The sequence below is a fragment of the Aphanomyces astaci genome (assembly GCF_000520075.1).
Source record: "Aphanomyces astaci strain APO3 unplaced genomic scaffold supercont1.14, whole genome shotgun sequence".
Lineage (NCBI taxonomy): Eukaryota > Oomycota > Saprolegniomycetes > Saprolegniales > Verrucalvaceae > Aphanomyces > Aphanomyces astaci.
The window spans coordinates 1,208,057-1,220,514 of NW_009798277.1; the positions used below are offsets into that span (position 1 = coordinate 1,208,057).

Below are 12,458 nucleotides of genomic sequence, written 5' to 3' on the forward strand. Positions count from 1 at the left end.
TATATATTCTATATATATTCTATATATTCTATATATTCTATATATATTCTATATATATTCTATATATATATAGAAATTGCGTGTTTCACATACTATACTCGTATCTATATAAATCCCATGTTTCATATACTAAAGTATATGGGATGCTGTTTTTCTTTGTTGTTGTAGAAAGCCGAGCGCTCCATCTTGCTCAAGATATTCCAACGGGACGCCCATCCTGGGAACGCCATCGTGCTGTTCGTTGCAGCCGTGTACCCAACCCACTGGGTCCTCAGCGACGGGTGGTATGGCATTGCAGCCGTGCCAGATGGCCATTTCAAGGGGGTAAAGACCTCTCTCTGTGGCACTAAAGTGGTGGTGTGGAATGCTTCGCTCGTCAACGACGCCGAAGGAATCCATCCATTGGAGGCGCGAGTGAACCAGGTGCTGGACGATGATAGCCAGCCATTGAAAACGTTTGACAAGGACAAGGACCCGTACTTGGCGCTGCATGTCAACAGTACGCGTCGGGTGCACTGGGCCACCAAGCTCGGGATGGAACCGCCTCGTCCAAGTCAGTAGTCTGTCCATATATATATATATATATATATATATATATATACAAATTTTGGGGAAACAGACAATGTATATATATATACATTGTCTGTTCCAAAATTTGGACTTTTGGGCTGATTCGCGAAATCCGTCGATCGATTCTTTGGACTGACGTTTGTATGTAAAACTCGTCCAATTTCACACTAATTTCATTCACACACTAATTCAATGTTGAAATGGTCCAAGAGTGGATTTGATTGGCTACTTGATTCGTGTGCTGGGTTTTGATTGGTCGTATATCGATTGTCGATCGCCGATTTGGTGCTCATTCGATTGAGCACCCAAACACTCCAATTTCGAATCGACTTGACAATATATATATATATATATATTTATATTGTCCGATTCCCCAAAATTTGGATATTTGTGTGATTCGCGAAATCCATCGATCGATTCTTTGCACTGGATTTTGTATGTACACAAGAGTGTCCTGTGGTGATAGGGGGTGATTCTTGTGTACATTGTTTGGTTGTGTCGATTCATTCTACATGTCGCCACCCCAGTTTAGAATAAACACTACTATATATATATATGTTGTATTCTGGTTATTCGTCCTACGTATTCTATATTGTTTATGACGAGTCTCGGTGGTGATGGGTTGTTGTAGGCTGTGGGTCGTCGGCGGCGTACTTGCTGCAAAGCCTTCCCCTCCGGTCGTTGAAACAAGATGGAGGGTTGGTTCGATCTATTCGATGCGTGGTCCTTCGCGTATCTGAGCTGTTGGTCCTCCAGCCAAAAGAGTCGACCCAAGGCCGCCACCCTCGGGTGATTCCAGACAAGTTTCTGCACCACATGCTGTCGTCGTCGTCGGATCCTCTGCTTACCAACCACACTACTGCCAGTACTACTAGTGCGCCAACGCCGTTCGTTCGACTGCGTGTCGCCTGTTCGCATGGAGCGTGGGCCGTACGAGCTGAAATCACCACTCAAAAAAGGCTGCGGTCGTCCATAACCACCACGGCCATATTGACTCTATGGCGACCTTCCGAAGAGATGATGCAAATCGCATGCAATGAAGGCGCCGAGATCTTTGTGACCAGCGTCGCCGTGTCGTGGACCCATGACCAACTCGGACTGACCAGCTCCAAACACACCACCATCCAGCGCATCAAGTCTGACAAGACTGCCCAAGCGTTTGTCGGGTACGAGCCGCGATCGGCGCTGACGGCGCTGGACATGAGGAACAAGTGCGGCAAGGATGTTGATACATGTGTGTACCTTGTGCACGTGACCAACGACTATGCATTCGCCACCGACCCATCGTGGGCTATTTTGTGTGTAAAGTTGCCGCGATGGGGAGCCAAGGTGTGGAAGGTACTGTAGGTGGTTCTAGTATGTACTAGTATGTACTATCGATACATGAGGCCACGTAGATGGTTCTATATCTTTCATGCTTGCTAGTAGAATGAAGGAATCCCAATCATGGGGAGATGATGCTATTGTCCTTTTACCCAAAAGTTGGACCTTTGTGCGGATTTTCCAAATCTATTGTTTGTCGTGATTTTTGTATTGTCCTTTTCCTGAAAATTTGGCTATTTTGAGGGATTGATGAAATCGCCAACTACTCGAGCAAACGAGTATGATTAGCTATAAAGAATGAAGGTTGATTATATGATTGGCTAAAAAGGTTAATTGATACATTGCAGTCTCAAAGATACCTCTTCAACTCAGTTTTATATGAAATTTCCAAGGTCCGGCGATTTGATTCAACCAATCGCCAGAGGAAATTTACAGTAGAACACACAATATCATTTATCAAAAAAGTTCCAGTGTTACACTAATTTCAGTCCCACACACATTTCAATTCGTGTGAATTTGATTGGCCACTTGATATATATGTTGTGGGTTTTGATTGGTCGATCATCGATGTGTGCCGATTTACTTGGTTCTTCTCCTCCTTCGATTGAGCAAGCATCCCACTCCAATTCCGAATCGACTTGACAATAAAAAGACGTTTATATTGTGCTTTCGAGTGAAATTTCATTGTGTTGTGGCGTGGTATCTCGTTGGAATTTAAATCGATTTGATTGGCTACTTCAGATGAGCTCAAAAGTATTCACCAATCAAAACCCATTTCTCAATGAAATTCAACAACCCATCAGATCGATTGTGGATCGGTTTCGTCGGCGCGATTCGATTGCACCCCCTCCCCACAATTGTACTATCAAATCGACCATAACATGCGGTTATACTTACTTGTAGAACGGCACCCTGGTATGCCTTCGCAACGTGTTTGTATCGCACTATGACGCGCACTTGGACGTACTGGACTGCGTCATGACCGACACGGCGACCATTTCCACGTCCCCGCCCGCCCCCTCGTCGTACTTTTGGGCCCCATTTCTCGCCTTGAAAGAGCTTTTCATATGCGACAGCGCAACATCGACTCGTGTGACAGCGCTCCGCCGTCGCATCTGCACCACCATTTTGAACCACGATCCGCCGCCGTCTACTTCTTCTCCCATCCACGTCGACGATAACGTACCCATCAACAAGAAAGAAGGTCAAGTTGCTCGGCCATCAACCGACATGGAAAGTCGCCACGTCACTGGACATGCCATGCACGTATACACGCTGCCAACGCCCATCCACGACCCAGTCCATGGACTCCTCTCGGCCGTTTTGTACGTTGACACGGGGGCTCAAGTGCACGAGATGTTGGTCCCAGCTCATGTGACGACTCAAGTGACATCGGCCGTGGCCTGCCGTCAACTGGTCCACGTCCGCGTCCATCTCGGCGGCATCGACGACGACATGATCAACAGCTGCCGCAGTTGGGAAGCTCTCGAGCCATTCCATACCCGTCGTGTGGTCGCGGTAAACGTCCAACGGGTGTCTCCGTCGAGTCATATTCAAGTGTTGTTGCAACGCTTGGGTACGAATCCCTGATATTATTATGGTTGTGTGCGTATAACCGTTCTATTTATTGTGGTATATTCGATACGAATTTCCAAACCCCGTCGAATCGAATCACGAATCGACGCGATTGGCTACTCCAATTTTGAGTGGATATATTTGATTGGCTCTTACAGAAAGGACAAGCATATTCAACCAATCACAACTCAGCGTGATTCAATATTGATTCGACAAACCAGGCGAATTTTCAAAGTTTACAGCGAATTCACAATGTTATCGGTACCCAAAAAACAAATATTGATCTACGCTTAAACCACCAGCCAGCCACCTTCATTATTACGTCTAAATGGGTTAAATGTTGATGGAATAAACGTGGTGCAACTAAAACTAGCTACTAGCTAGCAGGGACGACGACGTTGACCCACTTGGTAGACTTGCGATGGTCTCGCGACGTGAGCGCAACCATGTCGCAGGGTGACATTGTCACAGGCGTCACGTCGAAATGACGCTCGAGTTGGTCGGAAAACGCAGCAAACAAGTCGTCTTGCGACCCCACGACGTCCTTGAGCTTGCATAAAAAGTCCGAGTGGTCGCGCTGGGCGCGGTACTTGGGCTGCTTGGCCGGGTTTTGCAGGTACTTCATGTTCAGGGCCGAGTAGTCCCACAGGAACGACGTGTGATGGAGCCATCGGTCCTTGCCAATGCCTACAGGTCACATGTGCAGAAACATGAGCTAGAAATTGTGGACGAGCGTACTTTGCGCATTGCCGGCGAACTTCCGGTCGCCCAACACGTAATCGTCTTCGCGCAGGGCAAATGTCTACGAGTATATTTAGGAAGGATATATTTATTTATTTTAGTTGCGTCGTTTGGTTAAAAATAAATATTATTACGGTAATATATGGACTTACGTCTTGAGATGAAGATTCCAAGAGGGATCGGAACAGTGGTGTGTAGAACGTCGATGACCACTCCATGATGTCGCGCGGAAAGGGCTTCACGTGCGGCAAGGCCGACTACGATAACGACATGGCCATGGACGGTGCATGAGGCTTTTCACAGTTGACATTGGCTGGACAAGGTGCATGCATGCCGACGTACAGTGTTGATCACGAACGTTGTAAACACCGTGCTGTCGTCCACGACGACCGTGCCTCCGCCACTGAATCGCTTGATCACTGGGATTTTGTTCCTGCGCATACATGTGATTACACGTGGTGGCGGATGCGGCCGTGGTGGTACCTCACGACGGCGTCGACGTCGAGCAGTCGTTCCGGTTTCCCAGAGATACCCATCACAATGTTGGTGGTTTTCGTACGCTCGTTCCAGATGAACCAGTTGTCTGGGTCTACACGGAACAAAGCTTCTTCGAGCTTGAGTTGGTCATAGATGGGGATGCCTTGGAGACGCAGTAGACGCAGCTTGGGCAGCACCGATGAGGCTGCCATCTTGCTCAAACTTGAATCGGCGGAATCGGTGGAGTTGCCACGGTATCCGGATTCATGTCAAGTATCCGGAACAGCAATGGTGTTTTTATCCAGTTTTTCGAGGGCAAAAATGTACAGTGTACTATAATATTAATATTAAAATACTACGTGGTAATAGTACTACCGGTATACTGTAGTTTTAATAGTATAAACGTTATACTACGTACTACGTAGTAGTACGTACTGTATAGTTACTGGAGTAAGTTACTGCGAAAGTTATCCGAATCGAAACACTCCTCTATATGAACGAACCCGCTACATTTGGTCAAAGTGTTGAAGTCTGTGAGACACCTCCCTGCGTGGCTTCATTCGTGCCCCGGTGTACGCTCGATTACTTCGATTCGACCTGGAATTGCTTCGATTGTATTATTAATATCAAACATTTCGTCGGTATTACTTGAATAATATATGGAGCGTTATTTCATTTTATTTCGAAGTTACGAATCGAAGTCCCGCGATTGGCTCCAGTGTGCCAATTCCCTCCTTTCCATCCTTCCTTCACCATGTCGGCCATCGGCGCGTTGAAGAAGCTTGACCAGCAAAAGAAACCCGACTCCACCCCCGGCGGTATTCTCGTACGTCCACATGATATCAAATGCATGATCGTCCTGACCATTTCCATGAAACTCACTATCAACGACTTCCGTGTTCTTTCCCAGGGCTTGTTGCAATCGACCGTCGTCAAGCGAGCGCGCGAGACGTTCACGTGGTCGACCAAGCAGTTCTGGAAGGTACATCCCATTGTCCCTACTATCATGTGGCTCGAACAACGCACTGAAGCTGTCGTGTGCATTCTTAGTGGTACCAATTTGGCGGTCGCTATACGTGGATCATCGCGACCACGTTGTTGTTCACAGTGATTCCTTTGGGCATGGAAATCATGCGGGAAGGTGACGTGAAGGAAGTGGAAGCTCTCCGTGTCCAAGCCCTCAAGGCGCAAGGGTACACTGCCGGCCAAATCGCGCAAATGGGCTACGTGGATGCGTCCACGGCGTCGTTAACAGAAGCCCTCCAATAGATTTCGCATTATCTCAATTTAGACTCGTTGTATTCACGACTTAGTCAATTTGTACCATCGATTCTCACAATTCAACGGGGAGCAACGCAATTTGCTCCCAACAAAAGGCATCTCAATTCCGTTGGAGCAGAACCATGCCCACGTCGCGCGAGTGATGTTGATGTCCTGCCGCTGGACTCGATCGTGACGACGAAAAGGGTGGGGTAATATAATAGGGATAAGCTTGCATACCTACCATATACTACTCGACTTTGGGCTTTGGAGGTTTGGATCGAATCATGACGAGACCGATAAACGTCGAGCAGACGGTGAGGAACACGACGAGTAGCACCGAAGGAATGGCGATGGCGTAGTAGCGTTCGGGGAAGAAGCTCTGAACGATGTGATCCTTGTCGACAAAGGGCTACAAAGGACACATCAAATCGCCATCATCGGTCAAGACGGATTATCGTACCGAGATAATCACCCACAAGAAGTAGTACACGTAGGACACGACTGAAACCGCAAGCAAGATGGCGCCAGCGCGTTGATCTGACGAACCTCCCTGCAACAAGGTCACCATCATGAGACGAGTTGCTTACATATCACACATTACCATTTTGGCGGCGAGGCTGGGTTTGTTTGTTTGTGTTATTACAGGATGCGAAAATGTGTCACTTTGTGTCACTTGACCAGATTTGTGTCACGTGACACAGGTTTGATGCAGCGATTTAGTTGGCTGATATTAGATTTATTTAACCAATCGTAATGCGCTATGAAAGAGCCAATCAAACGCTGGGATGGAGCTTAACCTGCCATCGGCGTCAAATTGGCTGGCTCCTGTCCGTTGACACCATGCAGCGCTTCGCCCTTACGTCCCGCGGTGTGCTTCGATCGGCGACCACCGCCGTCTCATCGTTCCGCGCCCCGTCATCCGTGAGATCGATGAGCATGGACACCATCTTCCGTGCTTCTACCTGTAACACGATGCCTATCCAAGCGAGCTTCGGGTCGTCGTCCATTGTGCCAATGTATACGCCCATGTCGTCGGTCGTCCCTGCGCCCTTGGAATGCCCCGAGTTCAACGACAGCATGGCCCCCATCATGGCGATCAAGCGAACATATCAACCCAGCGTGTTGCGGCGAAAGCGAAAGTTCGGTTTCCGCGTGCGCAAGACGACCGTGGGCGGTCGCCGCGTCCTGAACAACCGATTCAACAAAGGCCGCAAGCGTCTGTCGGCGTAAAATGGCGCGCGCGTGGCCCCATTTCCCTAACGCTTGTTCAATACACTACAAAGATTTCATCATGAACAGCACGGTGAGGCAGTTACAGTATCAACGACCGGGCGCATGTCGTCCATGACGACTAGGCTGACCTCAACCACCTTCTACGATGTTTCGGGCGGACAACTTGGGGGCTTTCTACAGACCTATAGGGCCGTGGGTGGACAGACGCCAACGAATCGATCATACTAACCCACGGCTCGCTTTACATTTCAGTGAAGACAAGTGCACTGTGTGTTTATATATGCTCTGGGGAATGGGAAAGATATAAGCTGCTGGAAGTATTCCGTCACATATCATCTCACAACATCAGTGCATCCTCTTGAAGGGAATCTTCATTGGCAAACATTAGACGATGTATTGATGCTTGTTGTTCGGGGGTGGCTACACACAGTAACTGGCCTAAGCGTGGTGGTGTCTGGGCAATGGGGCGTCGATGGGTCCCAAGTACTTGCACAACCCTGGCGAAAACACTTCGTAAATCAGCGTCAGAGGCTTCCCGCCCTGCCTGAACAGGTACCACCGCCCCCAAAATGGCCCCTTATGCCCAAACTCGGCTTCCAACGCGGGCGAGTGGCCGTGGAAGATGGACTTCATGTCACGGAATAGTTCCTTCTTGTTGTCTTTGATGCTGCTGCCAATGGGAAACGTTCGGTCTTGGCCAAAGATCGAGTTTATCTACATGCACAATCAATAAGCACGACCCAGAAGAAAGGGAAGTGTAGACATAGTACATCGCCACTGCTCCACCATGACGAAGCATAGCCCAAGCGCTCGCCTTTGGCATTGCGAAGCCACACTTGGCGCCGATGCCGCGGCTCTCGGATTTCCGCGATGTCAACCGGTGCGTTGTCCAACGACCCATTGATGCAGGAAAAGTCGATCACGTCCACTTCCGTCTTGCTCCTACACACCCCATCGTGGGCCATAGATGAAATGACCTTATTGTGGATACGTGCAATGATGACCATGTACAGTACAGTAGCGTACCCAGTGAGAAGACCGAGTTGATGGGTAGGTGATCCGTTGCCCAATAGAAACAGTGTCCACGATGCAGGCAAGCCGGGAATTCCAAACTATCACCTTCACATGAAACCGTGTAGCAACTTTGAGTGATGCTACAGATGAACGAACCTGTAGCTCATGTTCGTTAGTCTCGAAATCCACGTCCAATGCCATCCAGCCCTCCGCGTCATCTGTCGTCGTAGCACCCATCAGAGTCGCGGAAATTGACGAATGGCACCAAAGGAAAGGTGATGCAACATACCCATATCACCTTGTCAAATTATCCGGAAATCCGGATGTACGCGAGCTACAGTAGTCCTCCGAATAATTCCCTGAGACCGACAGTTTCACTATTGCTTACGTAATCAAATCAATAGAACTACAGTAGTCCTCGGAACCCTCGGACCCCTTGTGATGCTGAACCGGGGGTTAAGTGCATCGCCAGCGGTGAGCTATCGCTAACCACTGGAATGTGTTGTTTTGCTTTAAACTGCATTTGACTATGGCATAAACGGAATAAGTGAAACGATTGCGTAAGCAACAGTGGAAGTGTTGCTCTCAGGGAATTACTGTAGTCCTCCAGTCCTCAGAGGGAAAGTGATGCAACACTCGCATATCACCTCGCCAAATTTTTCAGAGCTCCTGATGTACGCGATCTTGTGTGACCTACTGTACTGCAGGGTAACTGCGGTGTTTTTGATACAGTAAGTACAGTACATGTATTTCAGTCCTCCAGTTAAAAGTTGCAAATCAATTTTTGTCAAATTATCCGGATCTTCGGATGTGAGTGAGCTACTTACTACTAAGCTTAAGTAGTGCTGGAAGTACTACGTAGTATTAATAGTGCAGTACTGAGGTGTTTTTGGTATATTAATAGCCTGTAGAAAATATGAGGTCCAAAACCGCTTCGTACAAATCTTCAAATGACAAATTTTGAGTGAAATCGCTCTAAAATTGATAGTTTAGCGCACGACAAATCGACTAGTAATATAAGCCAATCGCGGAAATTCACAAATTGACAAAATATATGGAGGCCATACAGTAGTTAGTACCACTTCGTAGTAGTCCCAGCGAACCAAGTTTGACCGGATAAGCTATCGTGTACCGGATAATGCCTACTCTATCCGGTAGCAGTATACACTTTCGCAGGTTATTTACGAAAACTTCCTACTATTAATAGTACTTACCAGGTATATATTATAGTGAAACCTCTCAAACATCTGATCTTTTAAACATGTACTATTAATAGTAAACCATTTTGTAGAAATTCAAGGCTTGACTGTGAGATGACGCGCACTGTAGTAAAGTACTACTCCGTACTAGTACAGTAAGCATAAACAAGTAAAATTCCCTCATTAAACAGTTCCACTGTTGTTTTTCTCAGAAAACACTGAAATATGACTGTTTATATGGAACATTGTACTCGGACGACCTCACCTCTTACTATTAATAGCGGCATCGCTAGTGGTCGCTAACCACTTAGATAACCACTGAGATGCACACTTAACCCCGGAGCTTTAGCATCGTATGGGGTTGGACGGAGTCCCAGGTTACATGGCTACAGGCGAAAAGGTGTATCCGGATGTGATAATTCCTTCATTGGATGACTGACAATGATCTCGCAAACGAAAATAAATTCGTCAAATTCTTCCGGACAGAAGAATTTTGGGAAACCCAAATTCATTACGTTCTGGAAATATCAGTTTATAGAGGCTTTGATGTTTTAATTTGCATACCAAATACTAGGTAGTACTATTATTAGTAGTATATTTTGCTCTTTTGCAGTTTGTGAACAAACTTGCGAAGACTGATTTTTCGCCTTCGCATCTTACAACTGTGTGGAGGGTTTTGTTTTATTATTATTACGAAAGAAAATGTACGTTTGCGAGATTTTTGGCAGTCGTCCATTGAAATAGTATTTCGGGTCAAAACAACGGTGGAACTGTTTTACTGTTAATCAGGGAATTATTCGCAAAAACACTTCAGATTTCGAATCTGATATTTCCTTGAAATCACAATCATCGGGAAGTCCCATAATCAGCAGGATAATCTGAGAACTGGTCGTAAGATAGAGGTGATATAAAACGTTCCATGTTTTTTCGGTTATTTACAGTTCGAGGATTGCATGCACTCAAATTCTTGTCCACTGAAGGCTCAAGGTCTTATGCTCGTGGACAGTGGTACTCACTGTCAATACAAAGAATAATTCTCTCATTAACTGTAAAACAGTTGCACTGTTGGTTTGAGCCGAAATACTGTGTCAATGAGGGAATTATTACATCCAGATACACCTTTCCGCCAGTAGCCCTGTAACCTGGGACTCCGTCCTACCCCCGGTGAGTACATACGATGTTAAATCTCCGGGGTTAACTGCATCGCTAGTGGTTAGCTATCGCTAACTACTGAGATGACTTAACCCCTAGTAAGAGGTGAGGTGGTCTGTTTATACAATATTCCATATAAACACTCATTGAAACAGTATTTGGGGTCAAAACAATAGTGGAACTGTTTTAATGAGGGAATTGTACCAATACAAACCATGCGACTTGATACGCTTCATCTTGGGCGGACCAGGTTTTCTACGGTAGCCGATTACTATACGTATACTGTAATATGATTATGAACGAATACGTACGAACTTAACGTTACAGTACTTCCTCCGTAACGTTAAGTAATCAGGAGGCTGCGGGAAATCGCGAAAACTGGTTTCGCCTGGCAAACGTAATATTAGTATAATTTTGAATGAAAAGTTGGACAAGTCTTAATTTAAAAAGAATATAGAATGTTTTCGAAATGTAAACAGCCCAGTTTACATTTTGTTGAACTGAAAATTCAATACTTTGACCTAAAAAAAACCTAACCTAAACTTTATCCAAATTGTCCAAGTTTGTTGTCCATATACCTCTCACCAAGTTTTCAACGAATATGTAATCAGATTTATGAACTTCGTATTGGCTTACGTGAAATCACTCCTCGAACCTCAAACGTTGACGTCGGTTTCGTCAACCTTCAACCTAAAAAACCCAACCTAAACCTCCTTGAGTTTTAGATCCCTTTGGCTCGCATAATAGAGCGCAACGTTGAGATTTCGCTCCTAGATTGTGGAATGAAAATACGTTCAAATAGAGTCAAAATTGGCCAGTAAGGTAAATCAATCATGTCAGTTTGCAAAATGTAAACACCTGTTTACATTTTGTTAAGGGCATGTTCCAAGTAGATATTTTTAGCAAATGAAAAAATGGTTCCAAGTTTTAGTTTCCTACTTTTTTTCCTCTTTTTGTGCGATTTTTTACGCAACTGACTATACCAAAAGTAGAAAAAGAGGTCCTTGACGTCGTTTTCTAAATCGTGAAAAAAAAGTGGTAAATGGATTTTGATTGGCTCATGCCTATTTCTGAAAACTACTTGAAACTTCCCCTAACTGCCAAAAGTATTCTATTTAACCACCGAATGGAACCCTCCTGTTACATCATTCTAATTTTTGTATGATAGTTTTTAGTATTTTACTCTCTATTTTCTGCTAACCTGTGTAATTTTGTTAATGTGCACAATCTATCATGTTGAAGTCAATTCTAGGTCAGAGCATGATGCTGGAAATTGTATGTCTGATGCGAAAAGGGAAAATTTGTGGCATCGCACTGCATTTCCGGTTTCGGATACGACACATGGCTGTCCGCTCCGAATTACGCTATTCGGTAGTAGTACTAGGCCACCGACAATCCTATGGCTATATTGAAAAAGTTTCACATATTGCTCAAACATGTATGTCTATCATACTGATGAACTATTTCGAGAAAAGGATTGACATCTCGCAAATAGATCGAGTTCATTCGTAAAAGGCGGCCAGTATGACCAAAAATACTGGACTGCATCAAATACAAAGTTATAGAGGGCGATGAGAAACAAAATTTGCCACGTTTTGATTGGTCACCGCCAAAATTTCACGCGTAATTAAACCCTTCCGGGCGACCAACCACCCCACACAAATCAATTCAACGCGAATGGTTCTCAACGTCACCTCTATGCTGGAACGCTTCCAGGTTCAAGCCGTCTCCGACCAGCACTACCTGGAGGAATGATTTGATGTGTCCGATGCGGTAGTGGACGAAGAAAACGCTGTCGTTGTGAACCAAAACCCTGTAATTGACAAGGTCCTTGAGGACAGTGGCCCTGATGGCTTCCGCACCCTAACCAGCTTTATAATTGACAAGGTCCTTGAGGACAGTGGCCCTGAT

General features: G+C 45.8%; 6 protein-coding genes across 8 annotated transcripts in view; 3 read left to right on the plus strand and 3 right to left on the minus strand.

Annotated features, from left to right (window-relative positions):
- The window catches only part of H257_07212, a 6,728-nt gene extending 3,139 nt beyond the window's left edge, over positions 1-3,589 (plus strand). The window contains exons 3-5 of one of the 2 annotated variants that reach the window (XM_009832662.1): positions 169-553; positions 1,202-1,908; positions 2,797-3,589. In XM_009832662.1, the coding sequence (XP_009830964.1) occupies positions 169-553; positions 1,202-1,908; positions 2,797-3,483 (1,779 nt within the window). In that variant the 3' untranslated portion in view covers positions 3,484-3,589. Of the gene's footprint in view, positions 1-168; positions 554-1,201; positions 2,136-2,796 lie in introns of those variants that run through there. The other variant, XM_009832663.1, reaches the window with a different exon arrangement.
- Positions 3,590-3,734: 145 nt separating this feature from the next.
- On the minus strand, positions 3,735-4,913 carry H257_07213 (hypothetical protein). Its single transcript, XM_009832664.1, has 5 exons — positions 4,693-4,913; positions 4,552-4,642; positions 4,362-4,466; positions 4,207-4,270; positions 3,735-4,155 (listed from the first exon to the last, which is right to left on the minus strand). The coding sequence occupies exons 1-5, from the start codon at positions 4,896-4,898 to the stop codon at positions 3,845-3,847; spliced, it is 777 nt and encodes a 258-aa protein (XP_009830966.1). The 5' UTR covers positions 4,899-4,913; the 3' UTR covers positions 3,735-3,844.
- Positions 4,914-5,408: 495 nt separating this feature from the next.
- Positions 5,409-6,112, plus strand: H257_07214 (hypothetical protein). The gene is made up of 3 exons (XM_009832665.1): positions 5,409-5,512; positions 5,597-5,668; positions 5,737-6,112. Exons 1-3 carry the CDS (start codon positions 5,441-5,443, stop codon positions 5,953-5,955), a joined length of 363 nt encoding a protein of 120 aa, XP_009830967.1. The 5' UTR covers positions 5,409-5,440; the 3' UTR covers positions 5,956-6,112.
- On the minus strand, positions 5,956-6,580 carry H257_07215 (hypothetical protein). The gene is made up of 3 exons (XM_009832666.1): positions 6,551-6,580; positions 6,410-6,499; positions 5,956-6,358 (listed from the first exon to the last, which is right to left on the minus strand). The coding sequence occupies exons 1-3, from the start codon at positions 6,551-6,553 to the stop codon at positions 6,197-6,199; spliced, it is 255 nt and encodes an 84-aa protein (XP_009830968.1). The 5' UTR covers positions 6,554-6,580; the 3' UTR covers positions 5,956-6,196.
- Positions 6,581-6,751: 171 nt separating this feature from the next.
- Positions 6,752-7,310, plus strand: H257_07216 (ribosomal protein L34). Its single transcript, XM_009832667.1, has one exon. The coding sequence runs from the start codon at positions 6,790-6,792 to the stop codon at positions 7,177-7,179; it is 390 nt and encodes a 129-aa protein (XP_009830969.1). The 5' UTR covers positions 6,752-6,789; the 3' UTR covers positions 7,180-7,310.
- Positions 7,311-7,535: 225 nt separating this feature from the next.
- Positions 7,536-8,443, minus strand: H257_07217. Of its 2 annotated transcripts, XM_009832668.1 has the most exons (4): positions 8,353-8,443; positions 8,209-8,294; positions 7,953-8,124; positions 7,536-7,896 (listed from the first exon to the last, which is right to left on the minus strand). In XM_009832668.1, exons 1-4 carry the CDS (start codon positions 8,431-8,433, stop codon positions 7,621-7,623), a joined length of 615 nt encoding a protein of 204 aa, XP_009830970.1. In that variant the 5' UTR covers positions 8,434-8,443; the 3' UTR covers positions 7,536-7,620. The 2 variants fall into 2 exon arrangements, with proteins under 2 accessions (XP_009830970.1, XP_009830971.1); XM_009832669.1 differs by lacking the exons at positions 8,209-8,294; positions 8,353-8,443 and having other exon boundaries at positions 7,953-8,160.
- Positions 8,444-12,458: the final 4,015 nt, after the last annotated feature.